At 50.8% G+C, this 27,023-nt stretch overlaps 1 protein-coding gene across 2 annotated transcripts in view; it reads right to left on the reverse strand.

The window, feature by feature from the left end:
* Positions 1 to 2,972: 2,972 nt before the first annotated feature.
* Positions 2,973 to 27,023, reverse strand: part of SEC14L5 (SEC14 like lipid binding 5) — a 34,519-nt gene continuing 10,468 nt past the window's right edge. For both annotated transcript variants that reach the window (XM_027889572.1, XM_027889573.1), the window contains exons 4-17: positions 17,724 to 17,873; positions 17,472 to 17,603; positions 15,278 to 15,406; positions 14,451 to 14,646; positions 12,932 to 13,044; positions 9,217 to 9,406; positions 8,795 to 8,883; positions 8,319 to 8,389; positions 7,491 to 7,662; positions 6,698 to 6,832; positions 6,184 to 6,321; positions 5,202 to 5,447; positions 4,318 to 4,496; positions 2,973 to 3,259 (exon numbers count right to left, since the gene is read on the reverse strand). In XM_027889572.1, the coding sequence (XP_027745373.1) occupies positions 3,154 to 3,259; positions 4,318 to 4,496; positions 5,202 to 5,447; positions 6,184 to 6,321; positions 6,698 to 6,832; positions 7,491 to 7,662; positions 8,319 to 8,389; positions 8,795 to 8,883; positions 9,217 to 9,406; positions 12,932 to 13,044; positions 14,451 to 14,646; positions 15,278 to 15,406; positions 17,472 to 17,603; positions 17,724 to 17,873 (2,046 nt within the window). In that variant the 3' untranslated portion in view covers positions 2,973 to 3,153. The remainder of the gene's footprint in view (positions 3,260 to 4,317; positions 4,497 to 5,201; positions 5,448 to 6,183; positions 6,322 to 6,697; positions 6,833 to 7,490; positions 7,663 to 8,318; positions 8,390 to 8,794; positions 8,884 to 9,216; positions 9,407 to 12,931; positions 13,045 to 14,450; positions 14,647 to 15,277; positions 15,407 to 17,471; positions 17,604 to 17,723; positions 17,874 to 27,023) is intronic.

A 27,023-nucleotide genomic window follows, 5' to 3' on the forward strand; every position in this document is an offset into this window, starting at 1 on the left:
AAAGGGATCCGACAGACCCCAACTGGTCGGACGTGGCAGCAAACGCTCCCAGCGCTCACTCCGGGCTCCCTCACCTGGGCACAGCTGGGAATTCTCCTTCCCAAAAAAGAGAAGTGAGCGAGTCCAGGAGCTGAGGAGCTGCTGAGAGGTGCTGTGGTGCCTCCCTGCAGCCCGGGGAGCTGCGGCAGCGCTGGAGCTGCCCCGGGAGCCCCGGGGGCTCCTCCTCTGCTGCAGCAAAAAGCCCTTTTCACACCTGAGAGGCAGCGAATGTTCAGCCAGAAGGGCCCGGGACTGAACGATCCACCATCCATCCTCGTGCTCCGTGTCTGCCTTTCCCAGTCCTGCTGGGACAGACCCCAGGGAATGGGGCAAACCTGGAGGAATCACCGAGAGTAAAAAGGTTTCACCTCTGGCCATAATTAACCGTAAACTACGGCCCAGCCTCCTGCAGGACAGCTCTGAGGTAGGTGTTGTGTTTGCATATGGAACAGCTGCAACAGGGAAACCCCAATTTACCGGGAGCTGATTTTTAACTACCTGAACACAGCCCGAGCTCAATGGCTTTGGAGCAGGGAGGGCCTTGCTGCATCACCAGTCAGCACCCAAAACAGGCCATTTCCCAAGGTTTTGCCTTAGGAGAGGGTCCAGAGGATCCAGAACTCCTCCCAGCCTCGACTCACGGGAAGCTGCTGTGAAGAAAACCGTGGTTTTGTTTCCTAAAGCACACTGATGTCATTTGAGGGGAGAAAGGTGATGCAGAAGAATTCTGTCTCTGGTATCTGCAGTTCACAAGGTCAGGTTTAAAAAGCACAGCACCAGCCACAACATCCAGGCTGTTGCTCCCTTTCTCCTGTTAACCTTCTGGAAAAATAGGGAAAAAATACTGGATTATTCAAATTGGTTTCAAAATAAAGGAGTAGGTGGGATAACCCAGGCAGCTCTGCCAAGAGAGAGGTCACAGGCTGCTTCCCAAACACACCTGTGCCGTGATCTCATGAGAGAAGCAGCACTGACAAGGAACATGAGGAAAAACTAGGATTGGGATGTCCCTGGAGCCGGGAACACTCCGTGGGACCAGCCCTTCAGGCCTCCCTGGCTCCTTCACAGACCTGCCAGGGGTGCCAAGTTCTACTCACTGACAAGAGTTAAAACACCCAAAACTTCTAGTGTGGGTGGAAAACAGCACATCCCACATTTCAAAATAAACTCTAAAAATATCCCAGTGCAAAGGATGAGATCCTTAACCATAGGAAACCAGGGGAACCACAGGAAACAGGAACATTGCCAGTGTGGGACGTGAACAACCACGTTAAAAACTGAGCCCCAAGAAGATGAAACTGTGAACCAGCACAAGGGCTGGGTTTGCTCCTGGGGGCTTTGGGAATTGGTTGAAACTCTATTTCCAGCATCAGAATGAATTATGGATAAAGGATTTTCCAGGAGGGATACACACATGCACTTTTACTGTCAGAACTCCTGATTTTCCAGAGGGAAGGTGATCCTTGTCCCACACCCTCAGACTCCATTGATGCTGAAATGCCCGAGGCAGAAGTTTCTAGGACAAATGCTAGAAGTCCATGGAACAAGTGGGGAATCCTTGGAAATCAGAACTTCCCTGAGCCCTGCAAGGTGGGAGAGTGATTCCCTTGACTCCAATCCTTTAAAAAAAAAAAAAAATCACCAAACACCTCAAAACCACATCAAGTTCTCATCTCCCGTTGTTCGGAATACTTGGGCTCCTTCGGCAGCACCTGGTGCTTCCAAACCAGGAATTAAAAGAGCAGGGTGGGAAGGAATGACTCCCCAGATTCCATCAGCCTGAATAAAAATTTGGGGAGTATTTGACACCTGTTCTCATTTTGGTGTCACATGGGCAAGAACAGGGATAAGGTCACTCTCCAACCACCCACTCTGCCAGTGGAGCTGAGGGACAAACACGGGATTTTTGGTGTGCAGGAAGACAGCGAATCTTCATGACAACTCCTGAACTCAATCCTGGCTTCTTAATCCTGAGAAACAGTCCAAAAAGCACTGGACTCTCCCTTTCCCTTGCAGGGAAGGTGCCACAGCCCTTGCCCCAATGCTCTGTATGGTGCAGCCCTTTTGCAAAAACACCCAGCGGTCACAAAGATTGGGATTTCAGTAGAAAGACCTCTTGGGATTGAAGACACTCAGTTATTCCTTTCTAAAAACCAAAGTTCATTCCGTTAAAAAAGGCGGCTGGATTTAATAAACAGTCATTTCTGACATTATAAATAAGTTAAAATTAATTTAAAAGAAGCTAGCATTGAATAAATAGGCTTCAGTAAGTGCTTACAAACACACAGGCCTCTTGAAAGGTTTCAAGTGAGCTCATGTTTTAACGAAGCAAGTTCTGTAAGAACTGTAAGCAAGTTACTGCCAGAAAATCTTGTGCCTTCAGGAAATCAAATATTGCTTTGCTTAGCCCTTTAGAATCAGATTCAGTTCCCATCCACTCAGGGACGGGACAGACCTACTCATTATTGCTGTAAACCTGAGGAGAAAGGAACAATAATTTACCTTTAGGAAGATGCCACTTGCTGGAGGCAGATTCCCTGCCTGGACTTTTCCAGAAAACTGTTTTGACTTTTGTCTGAGCAGGGTGACAAAAATCCACCACATTTCCCAGTAACATCCTGCCAGACCAGGAGAGGTTTTTGGTTTGACCTGGAAGTGATTTCTGAACTGTCCTACCTGTACCAAGGTGTCCTTCCAAGGCCCTGCCCCTGGAATGCCCAACTTGACTGTGGGCACCCAGGAAACTCCATTAGTTTTGCTACCCAGGAATAATCTGAAGGTCCAACGGGTAAGGCAACATCAGCCTCCTCTGCCTCACATGGGAAAAGGACCGAGGGGAGAAGCCCTTTGGAGAGATTCCTGCAAACTGACACCCATCCAAAATCCACAGGTGGTGAGAGGGACTCTGGAGGAGCAGGCAGCTGCTGCAGGACTCCACATCTGCCAGTGGAATTCCAGGTCTCGTGGTTTGAGCAGCTCCCAGAGGCCTCTCTGTGTCCCAGTGGCTGCCACACAACTGCCCAAGGCTCAGCCCTGGGGCTCTTTGGTTTGGGGCTCGGAGCAGCTGCGGGGCCGGGAAGCCCCAGGTGGTCTCTCCCTGCAGCCTTGGCTCTGCTATCTGGAAAGGTGGGAGCTGCTCTGGGACTGGCTGGAGGATGTCGTGACTCCACTCAGCTGGGAGAAGCCGCTGTTGCAAGATTCCAGGCTGGACATGGATCCCCTGGGATGGGAGGGACAAAGCAGATGTGCTGTTAGGAAGGCAGCAATTAATGGAGAGCTATTCCCCTGACAGATTAGCTTACCCTCTATAGTGCTTGCACAAGTGCTTTTTGTCCCATCATTTCCCACTTGCTCTCTAAGAATCTCTATGCCATCATGAAAAATTCATTAGAGATGTTTTTTCCCCAGTTACAGATACTATTCCTCGTCTCTGGCTGTTCTGGGGAAGGGGACAGAGCTGGAGCCTCTGCAGGGCTGTTTTTGCTGCCCCCTGAGCAGAAAGGAAAACTCCAGTGCACCCCAAATGCAGCAGGCACTGTGAGCCCAAGGACTGGCACAGAGTCCCAACTTCAGAGTGCCCAGCCATCATCTCCAGCTGCTGCCAAAAGCAGGCTGGGCTCACTTAAAGCAGGAAGAGCACCAAGGAACATCTTTGCACAGCTGGAGGGAGGTGTTTGGTGCTGCTCTGACTCCACAGGATCTGCCCAGGTCACCTCTCAAGGTCACCACCTGCAAGTCCGTTCTGCCCAACACTTCCTCCAGCTCTAGGGAGGTCAAGGACTCACAAAGAATTCAGATTAATGGTGATTGGGAAGTCCTTTCAGCACTGGAGGAGGAGGCCAGGCACACCCTCCCAAAGGCTGACTGTTCACCTGCTCAGAAGTGCTCTCCAAGTCACTGCTCATCCTTCTCTGCCAGACAGAGTATCTGGGAAATAGCCCAGCTGATATTTGGCTTACTTCAAAAGTAGCTCTCTCAAAATCTTCCCCACTAAGATAAACCTCCTGAGTCAAAAACCTCCTGCTCTTCTGGTAGCTGCAAGCAAGACCTGAAACCCGAATTCCTCAGGTGGACACACAGCCAGGGGGGCCCTCAGTACCTCCAGCACTAAAGGAGATTGTTTGTGCCAAATGCCACCGAGTTTGTGCCAAAGTTATCACCAATGAAACACACACCCAGTGGGGGTCGCTGGTACCCAAACGTTTAACTCACACTCAGCCCTCTCATTTGGCTTCTCTAGGGCAAAATCACGCAGTGAATCCCCCCCAAACGTCCCACCTGAAGTCCTTGGAGGCCAACACCTCGTAGAAGTAGATGAGTTTGCACTTGTGGCCGGAGCCCTGCAGGGAGGCCAGGACATCGTCCACGCGGGGCAGGCTGGAGCCGGAGCAGGGGGGCGGCCCGTGCATCTTCCACTGCAGGATGTAAAACCCCGGCCAGCGCGTCACGTGCGACCCCTGGGGACAGGGAGGGACACCAGTGACCACTGGGAGTCCTGGGAAATGGCTAAACGACCCAGTGAAGCAAAAAAAACCCCGAGGGGGCTGATAGCTCTGGGCACAGGTGTCACCTCTTTCACCTGCCTGAGACACTCCCCTGCAGTGCCAGTAAAAAAGGTTCTTTTCCACCAGGTTTTTACCAGGGAGTCTCTTGCCAATGGCTCACTCTAAAGCAGGGCTGGGACAGCAGGCACTTTCACAGGGAACCCAGAGAATGATCAGAGAATTCTGGAATGGTTTGGGTTGAAGGGACCTCAAAGCTCATCCAGTCCCACCCCCTGCCATGGGCAGGGACACCTTCCACCAGCCCAGGTTGCTCCAAGCCCCGTCCAATCTGGCCTTGGACACTTCCAGGGATCCAGGGGCAGCCACAGCTTCTCTGGGCAACCTGTGCCAGGGCCTCTCCACCCTCACAGGAAAGAATTTTTTCCCAATATCCCATCTAACCCTCCCCTCTGGCAGTGGGAAGCCATTCCCCCTTGTGCTGTCCCTCCAGGCCCTTGTCCCCAGTCCCTCTCCAGCTCTCCTGGAGCCCCTTTAGGCACTGGAAGTGGCTTTAAGGTCATCAATTCCTTCCCCACCAGCAGCTCATTTTGGAGTTTGCAGGACTGTGAGATTCCTGCCAAGCCCTCTGACCTGGATGCTCCCCCAGACCCCCCTGACCTGGATGCTCTCCCCTTCCCGGCAGACCAGCGGGGATTCCACGCGGCTGAAATCCACGCCCAGCACCCAGGTCCTGTCGATGAGCTGCACGTTGTCCCCAGCACAGGGACCTGGTAACGTGGATTCCTTGTGACAACTTGGCTCAGGAGCTCGTTTGGAGTGGAAGAGGCTGAACACCACGTCCCCCTTCAGGATGTCGAAGTCCCAGGTGATGACGGATTCCCCTTCCAGAATCTCCACGACTATCTAAAGCAGGAGCAGAGCAAGCCCATTGCAGGGTCAGGTGGCACCCGGTGTGCTCCTCCCCACCCCGTGGAGCACACACAGTCCTTCAGCTGGCTCATGGCCTTGATTCCTGAGGAGGATAGAGACCATTCCCGTTCCCAGTCTCCTGCCACAGGACATCTGCTCAAGTGTTTTCATCCTATCTCTTCCCATATTAGAGTTCCTTGTAAATCAGTCACTAGTTCTGGGAAAACCTCTGTGGAAAAGAGGCATAGAACACAGCAAGGAGCCAAATCAGAGTCACTCCCCATCAGTGAGAACAGAGGCCTGATTGGACACTCAGGTGCTCCTTTTGGGACATTCTGTTTCCTGCTGACTCTCATCAGGCTCTTCCCAGCACACACCTTCTTATATCACCCCCACTGCCATCCCAGCCTGCACTGAACAATCACTTCAGCTGAGAGCTGAACTGCCAGAGGGGAAACCTTTAATTCCCCCAGGAGGAGAAGGAAGAGAGTGCATCTTACAGAAGATCAGGCCATAGCAGAGACAAGTGACGCTGCTTCTCAAGGGGCTGTTCTTAACTCCCACACTTCCAGCTAACACCCCTAACATCACCCTTCCAGGAGCAGCACTGCTGCCCAGCCATCTCCTGCTCACCCTGGGGAGCCCTTTGCCGCTCTACTCAGCCTCACAGAAGGAACCCCCCAGTGTCCCAGCTCAGCCCCTCCTGAGCCCGGGGAAGTGGGGTCTGTACCTCGTGTGGAGCTCCTCTGAGCACACTTGCAGAGTGGTAAATGGTTTCTGTCCACAGCCGGATGTGATCAGCGTTCTCTGGCTCGTCCTCGGTTTGGTACAGTGACTTGGGGACAAGGCCACCTTCTGGGACAGTGCACTGGGCAGAGGACACACAGACATGAGGCTTCATGGTGTTCCAGGCGGGAATTACAAGTCACCTGTCCCGGGAACACTTGGTGTGTGTCAGACACAGAGTAACACCCTCAGCTGGGCTAGGACTGCACAGCGGGACTGAGGTTACTGAACTGTCAAGGTTTATCTGAGCTCCATTTAGAGTTGACCTCTAATCCCCTTCTCCAGGGCAGCACCACCACTTCAGGGTGGTCTCCTGTGCCCAAATTACCTGCCCTGTGCCCGGAGCAGGGGGTATCCCAGTCAGCACAGAGGTTTAACCCTTCCAGAGGGCAGTGGAAGGCCAGGGTGGGGAGGAAGAGGGAATCAACTCCACCTGCACAACAGCAAAGAACACTCACCATGCAGTCTCCTCCCAGGAAGTCTGGGATCACCTCTTTATCCACATAGTCCACCAGCCCTCCTGAGCCCTGGTAGTTATTCCCACTGTAAATGAGGAACTTCTGCCGTGTGTTCTCATTGATAAAGGGACTGACCTGAAGGAAAAAGGACACAGAAGACATCACTGTCACTGAGGGAAGTTAGAGAGAACATTTGCACCACCTCACAAGGATGCTTTAGGCTCTAGACTGGAAGGTCTCAGCAGTGGGAATGCAGCCCAGTAGCTCTGAAATGCTGAAGTACTTCCCCAAAGACAGGGGTCACAAATGGAAAGTGAACTCTGACCGGGGTATGTTGGGGTTTATTGTCATCTCACAACATTTCCTACTTCATGTAAAAGAAGTTTGCTGTCACTGCCTCACACAGAAACCTCACAAGGAATTTAATGGCCATGTCTCACATTACAGCAGGCACCAGGCAGAACCATATTTATTATTTATTACTTATTACTCCTCAGTGTCCTCCAGCACGAGGTTAAAAAACATCCATCTTCCCATCCATACGAGAACCCACCGAGCTTGAGCTCCCACTGCATGAAGAGCTGCAATTTAGGTCTGACACCCTGTCCTGACAGATGACAATCACTGGGATCAAGTGAGCTCCAGGCACAGGCTGGGCTCTGCAGCAATGCTGTGGCCTCTTCAGGAGTTCAGCCTGGAGTTACCTGGGAGCTTCTCCCTCCCTGGCTCGGGCTGGTTCAGCTATTTGTTACACGCACAGCTGTTTGTGATCTGCAGCCCAGCTGTCACCCACCAGGGTCCAGAGCACAGGGAACACCCGGGGTGCTCTCACGATGAGGAGCCTGCCCAGGGTTTCGGGGTAATTGTCCTCCACCACCTCGATGATCCGGAGCAGGGCCTTCACCCCAGGCCGCCACAGGTGACGCATGTTGAGCCCTTCCAAGTCCACCAGGCACGTCCAGGATCTAAAATAAACCCCCAGAGAAAGGCCTGTCAGCACTGCAGTGGCCAGGGGCTGCCCAGTTTAGGATCCACAGCACACCAGTAACGCCACAGCCCGTGCAGGATCCAGGGGAGCCAACAAGGGAGAGCAGGAGTTCCAATAAAAAGCAGATCTCCAGTCAGGCAGGAGACACCTGAATCCAGGTGAGCTTCAGGTACAACAGACACCCAGACTTAAGTGCAAGAACGTATAATGTCACACTAGAAGGGGTGAAAGTGTGCAGGCTTATTGCTAAAAATAATTTAAAAATGCATTTTAAATGAATGTGAAATATGGCAGGCAGGTTCCTATAAAGAAAAATCACTATAATTACAAAGATATGGATTAAAATCACCAAGACAGGAAGACTAAATTCATCTGAAATGTGATATAAAGAGATATAAGGAAGGACTAATACCTGCTTTCGTATGAAACTGTAGAATTTGTCTGCATTTTAGTCATATATACATGTATATACACATATTGTTCCCCAAACAGTCTGCGACAGACACGCTCACTGTGTGTGTCTGCACTTCAGCCCTAAGGACACCAACCCAGTCATCCCAAACCTCCACAGCAACATTCTTCACCGTGTCAGTGAATCTCTGTAAGGGGTTCAGGGAAACCAGCAATACTGACGTGATGGGGCGGCCAAAGATGTTGGTGTTTTCCTCACATCTCTTTTGCCCTTCCTCGTTAATGGACAGAACCTGCAATCAAGGAGAGCACAGACAAGGATTAGCCTGAGGATGGCTGAGGAACCAGGACAGCCTGGAGATCTTATTTTAAAAACCACAGAACCCAGAAGTACAGCAGAGGGCAGGGTTAGATGGGATATTTGGGAGAAAATTCCTCCCTGTGAGGGTGTCAGGCCCTGGCACAGGTTGCCCAGAGAAGCTGTGGCTGCCCCTGGATCCCTGGAAGTGTCCAAGGCCGGGTTGGACGGGGCTTGGAGCAACCTGGGCTGGTGGAAGGTGTCCCTGCCCATGGCAGGGGGTGGGAGTGAGATGAGCTTTGACCTCCCTTCCGATCCAAACCATTCCTGCTTTGACAGGCCCTCTAAACACCCCGAGGGGCAGAGAGCTCCTCAGGTGAGATGTGAAGGCACAACTCACGTGTCGCAGCAGGGACTCCTCTCCCAGAGCTTTCACCAAACCCTTGGTGTCCATCTGGCCGAGGCGGAGGATGTAGAGCGGCCGCCCATCTTCAAAACAAACAGGAGGCTTTCAAGAGGGAAGCACCCCAGTCTCCAGGCTACCTATCACCCTAGAACCTTTTACAAAAGCCCCTTTGAATGTTTTGAGAAGGATAAAAATCGGATTCAAGGCAGCCTTATCAAAGAGGTGCTGCTTTGCACTGACCAGTCTGCCTGAACTGAGCAGAGAAAATAAATTTACAGCAAACTAGGGTGGCTGTTTGCAGGCACCGAGCTGCTCTGGTAACTATTAAAGTGTCAATACAACTTCCTCCAAACTCCCAGGTGACTGGTGAGGTCCCATCACCAGACTGGGCTGCAGTATCGGTGTCAGCTCCTCACCTTTGTCCTGGTAGTGCCACCCCCCCGTGTAGTACTCCTGCAGGAGGGCAGGGGGCCTCCAGGACTGCAGGATATAATCCACCTGGTACTGCTTGCGCCACGCCAGCGACTGGCACAGCATCTCCCGGGCCTTGTCGATGTTGAAGTCGCGAGCGCGCAGGAAGCGCAGGATGTGCTCGTCCTTGGGGATCTGGGGGAGGAGAAAGGCCCAGGGGTCAGGCCTGGCACGTGCCATGTGCCCTGCAGAGGAGGCTGCAGAGTGCACACTGCTTTTGAATCTCTTAAAACCAAGGCACTAAACCAAACATGACACCCGTGTCCCTCCTCCCTCCTGAGCTAACCCAGCTGGCAGCAGCAGAGGGTGCCAGGAGCAAACAGAAGGGCCCAGCTCCCTGCCTTGGGGAAGCCTTTCCCTCATCCAAGTCCCAGAAGCCCTAGCAAACCCCAGGCTGGCTGATGTTTCCCTTGGCTGTTTATCCACAAGGACAAGCACAATACCATGTGAAAGTCAGGGAGCTGCAAGTTTACCTGCCCAGGGCAAATCAGCACAGGATGGAAACCAGTCCCAGCTAACACCTTAACCAGGTCAAGCATGGGCTGTTTGGAGGGGCATCAGCCTGTGCAGTCTGAATGATCCCACCAGCACCAATTCCAGCCCTTGTGCAGGCCCTGCTGCTGGTGTTTAAACTGGCAAGCTGCTGAATGCTTCCAAAGGCTTCCCTGCCCCCCCCCCACCACACTAACTCTTGCTCCAAATCAACCAAGCTACGATATCCCCCTCTCTTTATCACTCATCCCAACGCTATCAGTAATTGTGGCATCACAGGCACAAAATTGCTTTCCCAAAGCAAGCCTGTAGAATGGCTTATTCCAACCTCCTCCCAGATCTCCCATGTTCCCCTTAGCTGAAAAAAAATCAAGGAAAACTTGCCAGCAAAGCCAAGCAGCAGGAATTACAATGACTCTGACAGATTCCACAGCAGCACCAGATCTCACCAACAGCCTGTCAGCTGCAAACCCAACTGGATTAGAGCTCCACGTGCTGCTGGATTCATTCACCCAGCTCCACCAAAAGCTTCCATTAAAAATCCAAGCTCTGTGGAGCACGGATTGTGTCCCCCAGAGCATCCACACTGCTTAACACAAGCACTCCAAGCCCTGCTGTAACACAAAATAGCGTGCTCAGGAGTCAAAGCTCCTTTGTTTGTCCACTGCCACGCTCAGGAAAACAGAAATCAGGACAGAAAGAATCAGGCAGCAGTGTCGGGCAGGAGCAACCTCGGTTTCACAAGCTGAGAACTGACTCACCTAAAGAATGGGGCAGAGTTCAGGCAGCCCCAAGTAAACCCAAAGCACCTGAGGAGCAGGTAGGAGATTAACACTGTTCAGCACGTTCTAATACTGCATCTGTTCGGCATGGAAAGGGAAGGGCAGCCTTCCCAAACAGGATCTCAGGAGTATCTAGAGGAATGCCCCCAACGTTTCCTCTGCATCACAGCAAGATTAGAGACAGCAGAGTTTTCATCAGATGATTTACCTCTGGGCTCCTGCTGCTCAGAGGCAGCTGTTACTCAGCAGACATCAGCCCCAACACCCACAACAGCCCCTGCACCTCCTGCAGGACCCAGGAGAGGGGATGGCTGGGGGAAGGTTTGTTACTTTTCACGTTTTCAAACCTCCTCTGTTGGTTCACAGCTTCAGGCAGGAGGCAAAGCCAGGGCTTCTGTTTGGACCAAAGGCAGGAAGCTCCGAGGGGACTTATTCCACAGTGGAATTAGTCTTTCATCCTTGTCCAACCAAAGCAGTAACTCCCACGTGCAAGAAAATGAAGTTTTAATTTCAGCCCGGTGTGAAACTGTGTGCACTGTTCTACACAGTGCAAAGCCATGATTGGGAGCTTCAAGTAGCTGCAATTTTAACACCGTTCCAGTTTGTTCCTTCAGCTCCTCAGATTTTTAAAGCAACAATAAATCTGATTCTAAAGGCAATGCCTGCTTTGGAAGGGACAGGGAAGGGATAGTGAAATAGGACAGAAAGGACGAAAATAAGAAGGGCCATTTTCCAAGAAACAGGAGATCTATTTTTTGATCTTTTCTGACAGAGGAATAAGGACATCCCTGCTCAGAATGAAAGGAACAGACTGTCACAGCAAGGTAACAGCCTCTCCAGGGAAAACCCAAGGCTTGGAAACCCAGCTCCTGGTTTTGTACTGTTCTGATCAGGGGAAGTGAACAGGGGAACAGTGTGAGAGGGTTCAGGATGAATTTCCAATAGCCAGCACCTTCCTTCCTCCAGTGTTCAAGCTCCCCTGGGGATTGAGCTCCCAGAGCCCACCCAAGGGTAGGAGAGCTCAGCAATCAGCTGTCCCTGGCCCAGCACATCCCACCGAGCTCCAAGCACCCCAAGGGGCAGCTGTTCCCCTTTTCCTCACGTGCCCTCACTTTTTGCTTCTCCAGCTTCCATTCCCCAGCCTTTGACACAGAGGGGGGAAAAAAAACAACCCAGAGAACGAAACAGGCAAATGTTTGGATGGTGCCTGTTCCAGCTGAAAGCAGGATCCTTGCAGATCACAGGGATGGATAAAGCCTCCCTGTCTTGCTCCCATCTAGGGCTCGTTTTCAGTGGATTCCCAATAGGTGAGACATCTCCTACCACACCACTGTTTTACTGGACAGGCCTCCACAGACCTGAAAAACCTCATGTCCTGTGTTTCAGAGCACAATTATACCTGGGGACTGATCCCTGCCTGCCCCTTGCTTTGTGTCCCACTTGTCAAGCACCTTTTATCTGTCAAGAGGCTGAATCAGGGGGGACACAGATCACAACCAATATTTAGTAGGGGCCCTTTTGTTAGTTAAGCTGTTACTGTGTTTACTCCCAGGCAGAGAGCATCACACTAACATGACAGCAGCTTGCAGGGAGGAGTTACAGCCCTTCAAGGGGCCCTTTGCTCCCTCAGGTGTGTGTGTATTTACAGACACACATAGCTATGTGTATGTAGTCATGCCCCTGGACATGGTCCCCGTTATCCAACAAGTCATTGATGTTCCTGGACACCAGTGGTCTTGGAGAGCTTTGGAAGATGATTTGTGTTGCGAATTTATCAGCTTTTACATATTCAACAGCGTTGTTGATGGCTGGAGCTCATCAGCCACTGGGAGACTCTCACACTGACTGTTCTCCCCACCCTGAGGTTTTCAGGTGGATGTTTCTCCATCCACCATTCCACTCACACACTCTCACACACAAGGTAACTTCTTCACGAGCTAAACAGCAACGGAACCGTGGAGCTAAGCCTTTGCTACGTTTTAGCTCCACCTGGGTGATACATGTTAATCCTTCCAAGAGGAAACAGACGGTTTTATAAACGGTGTTCAAACTCCCTGTGCTCAGACGAGACACGTTCTCTCTCAGCTCTGAGAGAGATCACACAGAAAGGACAGGCAAAGCTCCTCTAGATGGACTCTGCTTTCCAGGGGAATGTTCCAACCATCCTTCTGTTTTCCTTGACCTATTGTCACTCAAGTTGAACGTGAGTCAACAGTGCCCTGGCGGCCCTTTGGGGCCGCCAGGGCACTGTTGACTCACGTTCAACTTGCCATCAACCACGACCCCCCAGATCCCTTTCCAAGATGCTGCTCTCCAGCCCCTCATTCCTCAGTGTGTGTTGCCCCATCCCAGGTGCAGAACCCCCCCTCCATCTCCCCCTACCCACCTTGCCCTTGTGTGTCTCCTGCAGCCACTGGCGCAGGCGGATCAGGCAGCTCTCCTGCAGGGGCGTCAGCTGGCCCAGGTAGCGCTCGATGTAATCGGCGTCCAGCTTGTCAGCTGGAAGGAGGAAAAAAACCCGAGGGAATAGTTCAGAGGAGAAGTGGCCTGAGAAGCCTCTTTGCAGCTGCCCGAGGGAGGGAAGGGTTTGTGTCACAGTGGCTGGTGGTGGGAGACCACAGACAGCGAGCACGGAGTGGGTCCAAACTGGGTCGCTGCGCTTGTCTCTCAGAACACTGATAATTCCAATCCAGCCCGAACTGCTCCAGCAGGAGCTTCAAAAGATAAATCACGAGCTCTAGCTGCTCACTAACCACTCCAAGACCTGGGCACTTCAATCCCCAGTTGTCCTCAAGTCTCACGCACAGTTCCAATAAACAAGAAGCTAAAAAAGCAGCTCGCTGGAAAACCAGACTGTTACTCTGCTCAAGGACAGCAGAGGGAAAGGGAGAATAACACCCCATTTCTGACAGCAAGGAGAGGGAGGGGGGAGGTTTAGCAGGGGGAGAGAAGTCCTGTGCACACCAGCAGCTCAGAGACAAAGGACAAGGGGTTGGTGGCTGCCAGCACTGAGGGCCAGATGTGCCACCCAGGGCTGGGGTGTGCAGTGCCAGTGAGGGGAACAGGGCACCAGGGCACACGAGGGGCAGGGCTGGGGGACAACCTCAGAGCTGCTCTTCACGAGGCACAAGGGGCTGCACCAGATGCCACGACCTGCAAACAAGGGCTGGACACCCACAGGGTAAGCAGGATAGCACAGAAAACATGTTTGGAAGTGCTACACGTGAGCTGGGGAGCAGGAATACAGGCAGAAAAAAAGGTCAGGTGAGAACAGACATTTCCAAATTCCAAGATTTTTCCCTGGTTACACTCAGCAAAACAAGTGCTGTCTTTCCTTCTGAGGAATGACAACAACTCTAAATTCAAAGGTCCCTCCTATTTCTTTTTTTGTCAGAGAAGTATTTTATTTAGTCTACAAGGTATCAGACATGGCATGATAAAGTCTCATTCAGGTATTTTCTGGGAGAAATGCATGAGGCAACATTCTGCAAGTTTGTCTTGGCCTGATAAAGGGGCAAAAGCCAACCAAACTGGTCCCCAAGAATATTAATTTTGAAACAGACAAAATATTTCATTAAAATTCAACTCTAGCATATTCAAGACACTTTTAAGCTTCTCCATTTTTTTTTTTTTTCTACTCCAAAGTAGAAAATACCTTAAAGGGCAGATCATTTTCTTTTCTAAGCTCAAAAACATACTGCTCGTGCAGCTTTTCTTAGCTTTTCAGTTTTAGGGAGGAAAGGAAAAAAAAAAAAAAACCCATTGTTTGTTTTTCTTGGAAAAAAAAAAAAAAAAAAGAGAAAACAACTTTCCTTCCTCCTCACCCACAATCCAGAAGAAAAACCTGATGCCAAAAGAAATAAAAATAAACTCCTTAGTGCTACTCGAGCCTGGGCACTACATACCATCAGGGCTGGCAGCCTCTGCAGAAGGGCAGGGGGACCCAGGAGCCCCAGAATCCAGTGGGATGTCACCAGCCTCGTGTTCCAGAGCCGGGCTCGGCTCATCCTGCCCGCTCCCGGCCGGAGGGCTCCAGCGTGGGATGAACGTGATCCCCTGGGAGATCAGCTCCTTCAGGTAGTGCTCAATCACCTCCTTGCCCTGCAGGGGAAAACTTCCTGTTAGGAAAAGCATCCTCCAGACCCAGCAGGGTGGAGGGTTTTCCTCAGGGCAGATGACTGAGGCTGCCAGAGATGAACCATCTGCACCCCCCTGTTGAGAACCCTTCTGTGGGAAAGGTGAATATCGAGGGTGAATTACAATTAATACTGGACAGGCAAATTCCCAGTGCTACGGGTGCAGCTGCCCTTAAAACACTTATCTCCTTCTCCTGCCTCCAAACCATCAGTCAGCTGCCCTGCTCCTCTGCAGCCCAGGCCAACAGGCCAGTGAAAGGCAGTGCCTCTGCCCAGGAGAGACAGGGTGCTGATTTTCACCCCCAACTTTCCCTTCCCGCACAAGAACAGTGTCCCCACTGTCCGAGGAGCCTGGCACCCCCAGCATCCACTGCAGCCCTCCTCTGGCACGGCCTGCTCCATCCCTGACAGCCACATTCCAGCCAGCAGATTGTTCTCTGCTCATTGCACGCCGGCTTCTCCCTTCCTTTGCCCGCTGGAGGGATTTCAGAGCCACAGCAAAGGGTACAGAACCACACTGGGTCTGTTCCCAGAAAGGAAAAAAATCCAGGCACGCAGAGCAGGTGTGGGATTTGGGCTTGTGGCCCCCCTCTTACCCGTTTGATGTTGGAGGTGTACTGCTTCATGGCGATTTTCTCCACCGTGCTCTCGAAGCCAAAGAAGGACTTGATGTCGAGAGACGCCGACTGCTCGAAGCACGTCCACTCCTCGTTCTCAGGGTGCACCTACCCCCCCAAAGGACACGTGGGGTTGGCACATCCTCGTGGAATGGCAGGGCCCTCGTCCCTGGCACCACGCTGGCTGATCTCCAGAGTTACAGAGCCAAGGGGGCAGAGGAAGCACTGACTGCACTTAACAGGGTAATTCTCCCAGAGTAACAGAAACCCATCACAAACTGGGCATGTGGGTGCTTTTTAACCCAACATTCTTCACATGCACGGGGAAGTCAAGGTTCAACCCCACCTCTGCCCCAGCAGACCTGAGAGGTAACAATAGTACCAAAAGTTGCATTAAAATAGGAGTGAATCTGCCCACTTGAAACCACGATGTCAAGAGCTCCTTATGGAAAGACAAGGGATGGCCTTGTGGGCCATGTAATTAAAACTTCTACATCTGCAGAGAAGAAAAATTAAAACCAGGGTTTTTTTTTTTTCTAGTTTTGGATGGGAACTCAGCCACTAATGTCAGCCTTTCCCCCCCAAAACACTGGAGACGTGGCAGAGCAGGGAATTTTCCTGCTCAGTTCAAAACACACCTTTCCAGTCATTTCCCCTCAGTTAACTCTATATATGGTAAAAACTAAATAATCTTTTCCTCTTTTAAACTTAACCCTTTCCTGAGGAGGCTCTGCCTTCTCTCTGTAGGTGCTGCTGTTCACAAACTGACATGAGGGAACAACAGTTCCAGCCCCCACACAGCGATAGGATAAAGGACAGATTCCTCGGGGGCACAGTTAATAACTGCAGCAGCAGGATCAGATTTCTCCAAGTTGCCTCAGAGAACCCTGCAGGAAAGGAAAGATGAGAATAAACCTGCTTCCGGTGCACTCTGGCAGGGAAAAGGGAACTGGTAAAAATAGAGCAGGGAACCATCTTGAGGATGCAGCCAGGAGCTCCCACCCTGTTCCCCTCGAAGCTGACGTTTCCTTCCGAAGGACACGGGACACGGCCAAAATCAGCAAGTGTAACAATGTCTGAGAGATCCCAGAGATGACCTGGGAGCGTTTCGGACCCATCAGCGCCTTTGACAATGATGGAAGTTTGATTTACTGCGGTTTTTAGGAAACCCCATGGAGCCACCAAGTGATCTCTGGCTCACGAACCCCCTCAACCATCCAAAACGTTGACAGCTTTGCAGCTCCTCCGCTTGCTTGGAGCTGCTCACGGCTTGCTGGCTCCCAAGAAGCTGAGCTGTTGTCCAGCCTGCCAAAAGGGCAGGTAAGTAACAGGATCTGGGCTTTTGTTTAAGGAACAAAAAGCAGTATCTGATTGCTTCCAGAAACAGCTGAAGCTGTTTAACGGTGACCGAGCCCTACGAGCGCAATTACAGTGAAGTGGCACCCTGTGCTGAGACAGCCCAGGCCACAAATAAGGCTCAAGACCTTTCTCCAAATCTTCAGAGCACAAAGATCATGACAAGGTGCTAAAACTTTGACTTAGTTGTGGGCAAAATTAATTGCCAGACTCTCATCGTAATAAATATTAAGGGTTCCACTCTAAACATCCAGATACATTCTCAAGATCCAGATGCTTTTATTAACTTGAATTTCAACCGAAAACAAACTCTGGGAATACCAGCAGCTCTGGAGCACCATCTCTGTTTTCTACTCTCACTCTAATCAGAGAATCCCAATCAACCCAAAGAAGCTTGGGCTGAATCACAGAATGGTTTGGGTTGGAAGGGACCTTGAAGACCATTTAATTCTACCCACCCCTGCCGTGGGCAGGGACACCTTCCACGAGTCCAGGTTGCTCCAAGCCCCGTCCAGCCTGGCCTTGGACACTTCCAGGGATGGCGCAACCTGTGCCAGGGCCTCCCCACCCTCCACAGCCAACAACTCCTTCCTAATATCCCACCAGCCCTGCCCTCTGGCAGTGGGAAGCCATTCCCTGTGCCCTCCAGGCCCTTGTCCAAAGTCCCTTTCCCAAAGCACAAGAACCATATCTGATCACAGAACGCTGCTGTCCAGTGCTGCAGGAGTGCCCAAATCCCTCCACAGCACCTCCACCCTGTCATCAGTGCCCAGTTCCCATCACATCCTTCCAGCACCCAAGGAAGCAGAGCACTCACTGAGTAGCTGCAGGTCTCCCGCACCACGACGCGGTTGGCGAAGGTCTCGTTGTGGGCCTCGATGCGGAGGGTTCGCTCCCTCCAGTTCACGGTGTTCCTCTGGATGAAGAAGACATGCTCCACCCCTGCAATCTGAGGGGGTGGGGGGAAGAACCAAAAGGAGGGGAGAAAAGAGAAAGAAAGGGTAACTTCAGGAGCCTTTACCAGGAGCCAACAAAGCCCAGGTCTCCCTGTGCCCCGGGTTCCACCTGCCTTCTTCAGCAGCCTGGGAGCGTCCACGTTCAGTTTGCAGCTCCGCTCGATGACGTGAATAGCCCCGTCCTCGCTCCTGGATTCGTGCAGGATTTCACTCCCCAGGAACACTGGGATCTCTGGACACGTAGGGAAGCGCTTCTCGTACGCCTGGAAGTGAAAACAAAGCAAGTTCAGCTTCTGGGAGGATCAGCTTTAACTTTCCTGCCCAGAGAGGTGGTGGATTCACCGTCCCTGGAGGGTTTTAGGATGAAGCTGGATGTGGCAGGATGAGGCTGGATGTGGCACTGAGTAACCACAGTGGGGTTGGATCCAGGGTTGGACTCGATGATCTTGGAGGTCTCTTCCAACCCAATTAATTCTATGATTCTATGATTCTTTCTGGATCAATTAACTCCCTTGCAGTAAAACTCCAACAAAACAGAGGCCCCTCAACCCCTGTGTTGACTCCACTTCTCTCAGAGGTGAAGTTAAAGCAAAATAGTTACAAGCAGAGCCAGGACCAAGTCACTCATCAGCCAAACGTGTGTTAATATAATTTTTCTTTCACACATGACGCAGAAACAAAATCCTGCTGTTAAGGAGTACTAGGAAGGGACTCATAATAAGGAACCTCATGGCAAAAGCAAGCACAGCTCTGCTGATTTCTGCTGGCTAAGGACTTGAATTTCATTATCTCTGGGTCAAGTCAATACCGTCTGCATGAAGAAGCTATTAAAAATATTTAACACTCTGTACTTTAAAATGTCATGTGTCAAACAGTTCTAGTGGCCCTAAACTATCAAGGGTAAGACCGTAAATTGTCGGCTATTCACTTTGCCTTGCTTTATCCATTTCTGAAGCAGTTCTGTCCTGGCTCTGAAATCTTCCTTCTTTTAATTAGCACATCCCTCTGAAAAGCCCTTTATCAGCTCCAACAGAAATCCAGTTTTCCATGGCACTTGCAGCAAGTTAACTTGTATAAACCTACTGTTGCTCCTCTTTCCCTAAGAGGAGCATCTCTTATTATATGCACTTCTCCATCTCTTACTATATTCTGAGATGTTTGCAGGACAGAATGTTTTCCTTGGATTTCTGACAAATGTCTTGCATGTTGTGATTCTGTTGTAGATATGTGACTGCTGCATAAGCTGCCCAGAGTTCCACCAGAGCTGTTCCAGGAGAATCTGTGCTCTCCTTCCACCGCACTCTCGGAGCTCCACGTTTTGGCTTTAAGATTTTTCTGCCACCATTCCAAGGCCAACCCTAACCTCCAGGAGGTGCTGCCAACTTGCCATCTTCCATAAGACCCAACCATTTTATTCAGTGCATAAAAACACAGCTCCTCAGGAGAGGAGTGTCCACGCCAAGGAAACGTTGATGTGATAACTGTCGAGCTCGGGGCGCTGTCAGTGCACCCACATTCCCTGTTCCCACAGCAATCCAAAAAGGCTGGTTGCCCCTGCATGGATTCATGGCCCCTGCTCCCAAAATAGCCCAGGCACTTAAGGACACATTCCATGTCTCCTGCTCCTGGAGCTCTGGACGGGAAAGGAGTTATTTCAGATTATCGTGTTGCTCGGTATCAGGAGGGAAGTGCAGGCAGTGCCAGCTGGAATTCTGGCCATAACAGAGCACACAGGGCTTTAAATCCTGCTCTCCAAGGCACTGAGCAGTGTCCTGCCTGCTCTGCCACATTTCTGGGAGAACTTCTACCTATGCTTTTCACTCTCATCACAGGGAAAACTAAACCAGCGCAGGTAAATAAAAAGCTTCCCACGGCGAGTGAAACCGTTTCCAACACTGATCCACGTGGCTCCAGCCAGCAAAGGCACATGCACTGCTTTAAGCAGCTCAATTTGTTGTGATGGGAATTCATGCCTAGATGTCAGGCACTGTCACGGGACACTTGCAGGGTACACTCCTCCAGACTCCATCTACCATCCCGTGCCATCCCGAGGCCACAGCCTTTGCCTTGCTGCTCTTCCCTGTTCTAGCAGATCCCAGCAAGTGCCTCCAGGCCACCCACTCTTAGTTACTGGAGTCCCAGCAGTCAGACAGTGAAAGCTGAGAACACCTTTGTAGGCCACTGGGATAACAAAACATTTAGCAAGCATTTTTCAGCTGTTTGTCCCGTGTCACTCCTTCCCTGTGCCCTTAACACACTTGCAAAAAGTGTCACTGAAAACCCTACCCTGAGAGAAGGCTGCCCCAGTCGTCACCTCAACCAGGGTGAACAGTTTGATAGGACAGAGGGGAATGGTCTTTAAAAGAAGACAGATTTAGATGGGATATTGGGAAAAAATTCTTCCCTGTGAAGCTGGGGAGGCCCTGGCACAGGGTGCCCAGAGAGGCTGTGGCTGCCCCAGCCCTACAAGTGTCCAAGTGTCCAAGGTTGGATGGGGCTTGGAGCAACCTGGGCTAGTGGGAGGTGTCCCTGCCCATGGCAGGGGGTGGAACTTGATGAGCTTTAAAGCCCCTTCCAACCCAAACCAGTCTGTGATTCTACTCTTTCAGGGGTGCAGCTGTGCCAGGAACATTTGAGGGAGTTTGCAGAGGAACAAGAGCTGCTCTGCTGGGACCAGGAGCCTCCAAAGGCCTCAGTGAACAGCTTCACCAGGAGCACTGAGCTCCAAGTGCCCCCTCACCACTGCAAGGCCACAATGACCAGTGTGAACCTGCCCCCCCCCCCCCCACTGCATCCAGCTGCTTCTGGCTCCCACCTGAAGATAAAGCCCCGGGATCTCAACACCACTCCCTCTTTCCCCACTTTGACCCAGCTGCAGACAGGCTCCCTAATAAACTGTCATTAAATCCAGCAAAAACCAGACCAGGACTAAGGGAGTGCAGCCACTATTTCAGTCAGCTGAACCACACCTGGAGAACCAGGACAGGCCAGGGAGAGACACACGCCAGTGATACAGCTACAACAGCACCCAAACCCATCACCTAACGAGGGGGAACATTGCCATATTTGAGAAAGAATCCATATCCACACCGATATTAAGTCCTTTGCTAATCTTCTTTGCACAACAGCTCTAAAAATACGGCAGGGAAGATGCCTGAGATCACATGAAGGACAGCTGAGGGCCCCACGCTGCAGGCACAACAAAGCTGCTCCCTGAGCACCCAGACCTTCCACCCCTGCAGGCACAGCTGAGCGCGAGGGCAGCCCCTCTTTGCACCCTCTTATCACAATCAGCATCCACATGCAACAGCCTGTTTCTGCTCCAGCACTGAGGGAAGACATAAATACAGAGGAATATTTCATTTTTGAACAAACCCTTGCCAGCCTAGCTGGGATTTCTCCTCGTGTGATTCTGCAGAGTACAAGGTGAACCACAGAGTATTTAGTGTTAGTTTGGTTTAATGCTGGGGCTGCCTGCACTTGCTCTTTCAGCTCCCTGCTGCAGGAACTCTGCTGATATATAGGAACTGGCTCATATATAGGAACTATGATTTGCCTCTGCCTTCTCTGCCCTCATCCCAGAAGGAATAAAAGCAGTTATTGTGCCCGGTGGACTGGCAGAACCAGCTCACACTCGTGCACTTTACAACAACCATTTTCTTAAAGGTTCAGATTAACGTGCTCTCATCATTTCACAAGGGATGGTGGCCCAGACCCCACTCGTGTCCTTCCCTACATCAGCCTGCTTCCCCCTAGATTTCAAAAACAAAAGAATTGTTGCAAAAATCAAAATTTTTTGTCGCGACCACCAGTCCAAAGTATCATTTAAATCTTTGCAGTCCTGAAACTGAAGTTACACGTTAAATTTCACAAGAGGGCTGAGTGAACTCAGAGGGATGTGGGATCTGTTTGTATTCTTCAAGATAGTTTGTTTAGAACTATAACCACTTATTTTTGGGTGCCTCCAAATGTAAAGAAAAAACAATAATTTGAATGCAGCTGGCAGCCTGCTCGAATGAAAAAAATTCAACTAAGAAGAAATTAAATGAAAAAAAAAACATTACAAGGGAAGCTGAAGATCTCAAGGTCTCAGATCTTCCCTTCACACTGACGGGAACCCAAACTAGGACCAGGATATTTCCAACTTACAGCGATCTCTGCATCCCAGCAAAGACCCCTCAGTGCCACTGAGGCTGACAAATGATTTGTCACACCAAGCAACAATTAATTAATAGTGAGATGGCTGACTGGGAAAACAGTAGAGTGCTCTGACCAAGGTTTTGCCCTCTGATCTCCTGGGAAATGTGTCCCAGTGGCTGTACCTGTGCTGAGCAGACTATGGGACCAACACTGAGAGATGAACATCAGGCTGTGAGAGGAGAGTTGGAGAACAACGGCAGAAGCCACTTGAAAGTGGCTTGAAAGTGTCCTCAAGCGCTGGTCAAACACACAGCAACCCCACAGCTGTGGGAGGAGGTGGCCCTGAGGATCAGCCAGATGCCAAACAGAGCAAATTAGACAAAAAACAGGTCAAAATGAAAAAATGAAACACTCTAAAGCCTCACAGCCACAGAGAAAGGGGGAAACGGGCCTCTTCTACAACCCCCTGCTTCACCTGCCTAACCCCTTCCCCTCCAGAGCAGAGGGTCCTGTCCAGCCCTGCACCTTCCCAGTTCCAAGGTGACAGTGCAAGTGTGTCCCTGCTCTTCCCACAGGACCCACAGCACACAGCAGTGGGCAGGAGCCTTTCCAGGTGACCTCGAGAGCAATTACACAACAGAGGCCTCAGGAATCCAAAACTACAGGGGTGTGAAACCACTGAATTACGGCCTGAAACAAAACACCTCCCCAACCAAACCCCCTGCACACCTCGGGGCAGCCTCTTCCAGCCCAGGCTCTGCCAGGCCTGGAGTGGTTTCCACGTGCTTCGAGGGGCAGCTTTTGTTGGAGGATTTTATTTCATACCTTAACATCCTACAGGGAAAAACTGACTCCTGTATGATGGCAAGACCAACCTTCAGGAGTGCAAAGGGGGGTAATTATACCGTGTAGAGCACAAAGGAGCTAAACTGGGATGCACCTGATGTAGACAGAAACTTGCAGTCAGTATTTACAGGAATGTGTTACAAGGGTAAGTGTTTCATCCCTGGGGCAAAAACACTTCAAACTTGCATGCTCAACCACAGTTTAAATCTGTATGACTTAACAAGATTCCTCGAGGTCACGTTACAGCCCTGTGCAGACTGCCAGGAAAAAGGAAGTTCTGAGCTCAGAGGGATGGGAAATAAGGAAGAGATCTGATCCCAGGTTTTGAGCTAAAGGTGCCCAGACCGTTTTGCCCATTCCTTTGAAAAGGGGTGATGAGAAGCAAGATAAAGGACCCTCATCACTTTTAAGGAGGAAGTGGATGCATTTGGATCAGCTTTTGAGCAGTTCTAATGACACATCAATATTCCTCTGCAGATTGAGGTGTTTTCAGATGATGGCCTTTCAGGAAAAAGTAATTTCACCTTGCAGTTCCTCCCACTGCCTGGTGCTGAAGGGAACCAGTCTGCACCCACATTCACCAGACACAACAATCCACCTGCTTTGAACAGAACAGAGACCAAATTCTCACTGACCAGAGCAGTGCAAAACAAAATACACGGGGAACGGTGTGGGAGGGATCAAATGGACATTTGGGGTACAGAAACTGCCCTGGAGTCAGGGAAAAGGGAACTCCATTTTAAGGAGCTGCAGAGCATCCACAGTAAAACTCCCTGGGGCCTGAGGGGAAAGAAAAGAAACTTTTGCTGGCAAAAGGAAAATGATTTTCCAGCGAGAAGTCCACTGGACAACAGCACCCAGGCTCCAAACATTGACCCACTGTTATCTCTGCTTGGACTACAGCCAAGGATTTGCCTCATTTTCTCAGCTTTTGGTGAAAGAAACAATTCAGGGAGCAGCAGTGCCCATCACAACACAGGCACATGTGAGGGCCACAGAAGCCTCCTGACACCAGCCCTGCAGCTGCACAAAGCTACCCCAGGAAACCAGCACCGTGCCTGCCCTCCTGTCTGAGCAGGAACAGCAACAAAGCCTTCCCAAAAAGCTGTGGAAGTGACACCTTCTCCTGGAAGCACTGCTCCTGAGTGGACATGTTTGCCACAGCCCAGTGTGGAGAAAGAACCAAAACTGGAAGGCAGGGAGGGGATCAGACACCTCGGGGAGCACCTGAAAGAGCAAAACACAGCAAGCCAAGTGTCCAGCACACACACTGACTGCTCTAAGTGACCCCAGAATCACAAAGTGGCTCACAAAGCTGACAAAGGGCTCCTTGGAAGGACAATCTGTCATTGCCAGAAGCTGCTGTGAGAATTTATACACACTGGCATGATTCAGGGTCAGACTTGGGCTTAGTAGTTAAAACAAATCTATCCTGGCTGAGATGTAACAACTGGTGATGATTCTAAATTTTATCACCACTTTTAGTCCCCGCTGAAGAGTTCATTATTTGTCTTCTGCACCTGTGCATTCAGTGGGCAGGAGAAGAGTCTTTTAGTCACTGCTGGAAGGCAAAATAATAGTGATACCTCCAGCTGTGTTGTGCCTCCTCGTGCTGGGCTGCTGTGCCATTGACCTGGAGCTCACACCAGAGCTCATCCATCCCTCTACTGATCAGATTAAGCTTGAGACACAACTCATCCTTCATGGAAATAAGCCTGGTTTTAGCTGGAGAAGGGACTGTCCTGCACAGGCTCTTTGAATTAGTGTAAATCTCCTCCAATCCACACATGGTGCCAGCACCATCCTCTCCTAAACCACTCCTGCCCAGAAAATGGGGTCTCGGCAGTGTCAAAACAAAGCCTTGTGTGATCCCCACAGACAGGCCAGACGTGCAGGTGCTGCCAGCAGTCCTCCAGAACTCCAAATGAACAAGCAGTTCCTCCATCAGCTCCTTCCAGAGAGCAGTTCTTACACCATCCAGCAAGCTGTGACCAACAGCACTCACCAAACACTTCCCACCCCCAAAATCTCAGGGGCGCCGTCAGCTCTGCCCAGCCTGCCTCTCGCTCCCCCTGGACGTGCTGGGTGCCAGGGGGAGGTGGTGGCAGGTCCAGGGCTGCACACACAGGGCAGCTGTGCAGAGCCAGCCCAGCTGACACACAGAGCAGCCCTCTCGAGAGCTGGTGGTGCCAAAGGCTGCTCAGCAGCGAGATGATGGGATATTTATAGTGCGTCTTGACAGCGAGGTTTCAAGCCATCAAGTCACACTGGAGCATCGTGTCTTGAGTCAACACTTGATTCTCTCTAAGTGCATAAAATGTTAACCCAATAGCTTCTGACAGTCACAGCAAACTCACCTTCCAAACATGGCAAAGAGAAGGGAGAGGGAAGCTGCCTTCTTTAAAACGCCTGGCACGGCTCATGGCTGCAGACAGACCATCCACAGCCAGAGAGGACTTGTCAGGAGGCAAGTTCTACAGACCTGACACAGTCCATAACATCAACAACAAAATCTGTAACCTGTACATCTAAAATCTGTAACAACTGGTAACAGAGAGAGCAGATCCTGTTTGGCAGGGAAGTATCTATTTCTTAATTACTGCACAGATTGTTATCAGGACATTCCACGCCCTGCAGAATCCTTAAGGTTGGAAAAGACCTCTGGGATCACTGAGTGCTGTTAGCCCAGCACTGCCATGAGCCAGGTTAATCCATGACATGGACAGAACACCAAGAATATATGTATATATATATATATATATATACTGCAGACAGTATCTAAAAGCCATTGTCCACATCACAGCAGCTCCAGAAGAGCTTCCAAGCACTGGGCACGCTGGATACACATTGCAGAGCTCTACCACCCTGTGTCACCTGCAGCTACCCAGGGACACAGAGGCCACTGCAGGAACCCCTCCCCTGGCACTCCTGCAGCTGCTGCACTGAGAGCTCCACTCCAAGCTCCTTGGCTGCTCCACACAGCCCTCTGTACCATCACTGCTGCTTCCAAGGGATTCCATCTGCCAGCAACTCATCCATCCCCCTGCAGCAAGTGCTCTCCTGGTTCCAGAGCTCACACTTGGCAGCAGAGGCTGTGAGGCAGCATCAAATATTTGAAGCTAACGTTCTGCTTTGCTTTACTTAAAAACCAGTCTGTGATGATACCAGAATAGTGGAGCTCCAGATGGGGATATTCCAGTCTGGAATTACAGCTCGGGAAGCCCCCAGGTATCCTGTGGTGCATCTGTGCTGTGGGCACTGCAGCTGACCCAGACACACAATTTATGCAGACAGAGCAGCAGCCTCAGAGACCTGGCTGGGCTGTGAACACACACAATGATCTGCCACTCCAAACAAACCCACGGAGCTGACTGATCCTTGCTAGACACGGGTGTGTTTGTACCTTGCACTGCTCTCACACCCCAGTTATCTGTTACCAGTGTGTACTGCAAACTTTCTGGGCACAGGGGGGTGTTACACAGCAAAGGGGGCTCACTGGTTCTGTTCCAAAAGCATCACCACATCAGCCAGAGAAACACCGAGCTCTGTAAGACACCACAGCGTTAGAGGAGGGCACGCCCAACTTCGCAGGATTTAAGCAATCTCTTTATACACTCGATCTGCTAAAGGCAACAGGAAGAAGTCATTAAATAAAGCTACTTCAAATCTAAACTCCTGAACACAAGGCATGTTGATGCTGAAATGGCACAAATATAAAAATAAATCTGAAAAAAAAAAAAGTGTGTGGAAAGCAATTCTGGCTGTCAGGACCTGAACTCCAGCATCCAGAGCTTCTTCTCCTGCAGCTAAAGCAGCAAGGAGCTGTTTTCAATTAGTCTGCATCTACGAGCCTCCTAACACTGGTGACACAAAAGAACGTTGGGATGACTGGGAAATAAGGGATGCATTTTGATTTTAGCTGTACTGGAGGGTTGACTCCTGTGGGTAACCCTGGGCCAGATCCTCAGCTGCTGGAAGGGAGCAAAACTCCAGTGTCTGCAGAGCAGCTCTGCCGGCGTGCAAACAGCCAGGCTGATTATTCAGGGGCAGGAGTCAAAAGCCAGTTTGTCCACTGCCAGCTCCAGTGACGATCACCAGCACTGCTTCCAGCAGGGTCAGGCACGAGAGAAAGACATCTCTCATCAGGATCAGGGCTGTTTGCTTTTGGAGGGGCTATGAGCCTGTGTGCAGGACGAGAGAGTAAAGATGATGGAGAGGGAATATTTCTGCTGCTTACTCCATGAGAAATAATTTCTGATTCCAAATAAACCTGCAATGTTTGTAGTCTGAATTAAGTTTGCTATTCAGCTTGTTAGAACCCCCAACACTCAAACTGTACCCAGCCAAAACTGATGGAGACACCTTTAATTTCCTACTTTGTCTTATCTGTGAAATAAAGAACTCCAGATTAACTAAATGTAAAGAAC

The sequence above is a fragment of the Empidonax traillii genome, unplaced genomic scaffold, assembly GCF_003031625.1.
Source record: "Empidonax traillii isolate 1590-97213 ecotype Southwest subspecies unplaced genomic scaffold, ASM303162v1 scaffold267:size678996, whole genome shotgun sequence".
In the NCBI taxonomy this organism is placed as follows: Eukaryota; Metazoa; Chordata; class Aves; order Passeriformes; family Tyrannidae; genus Empidonax; species Empidonax traillii.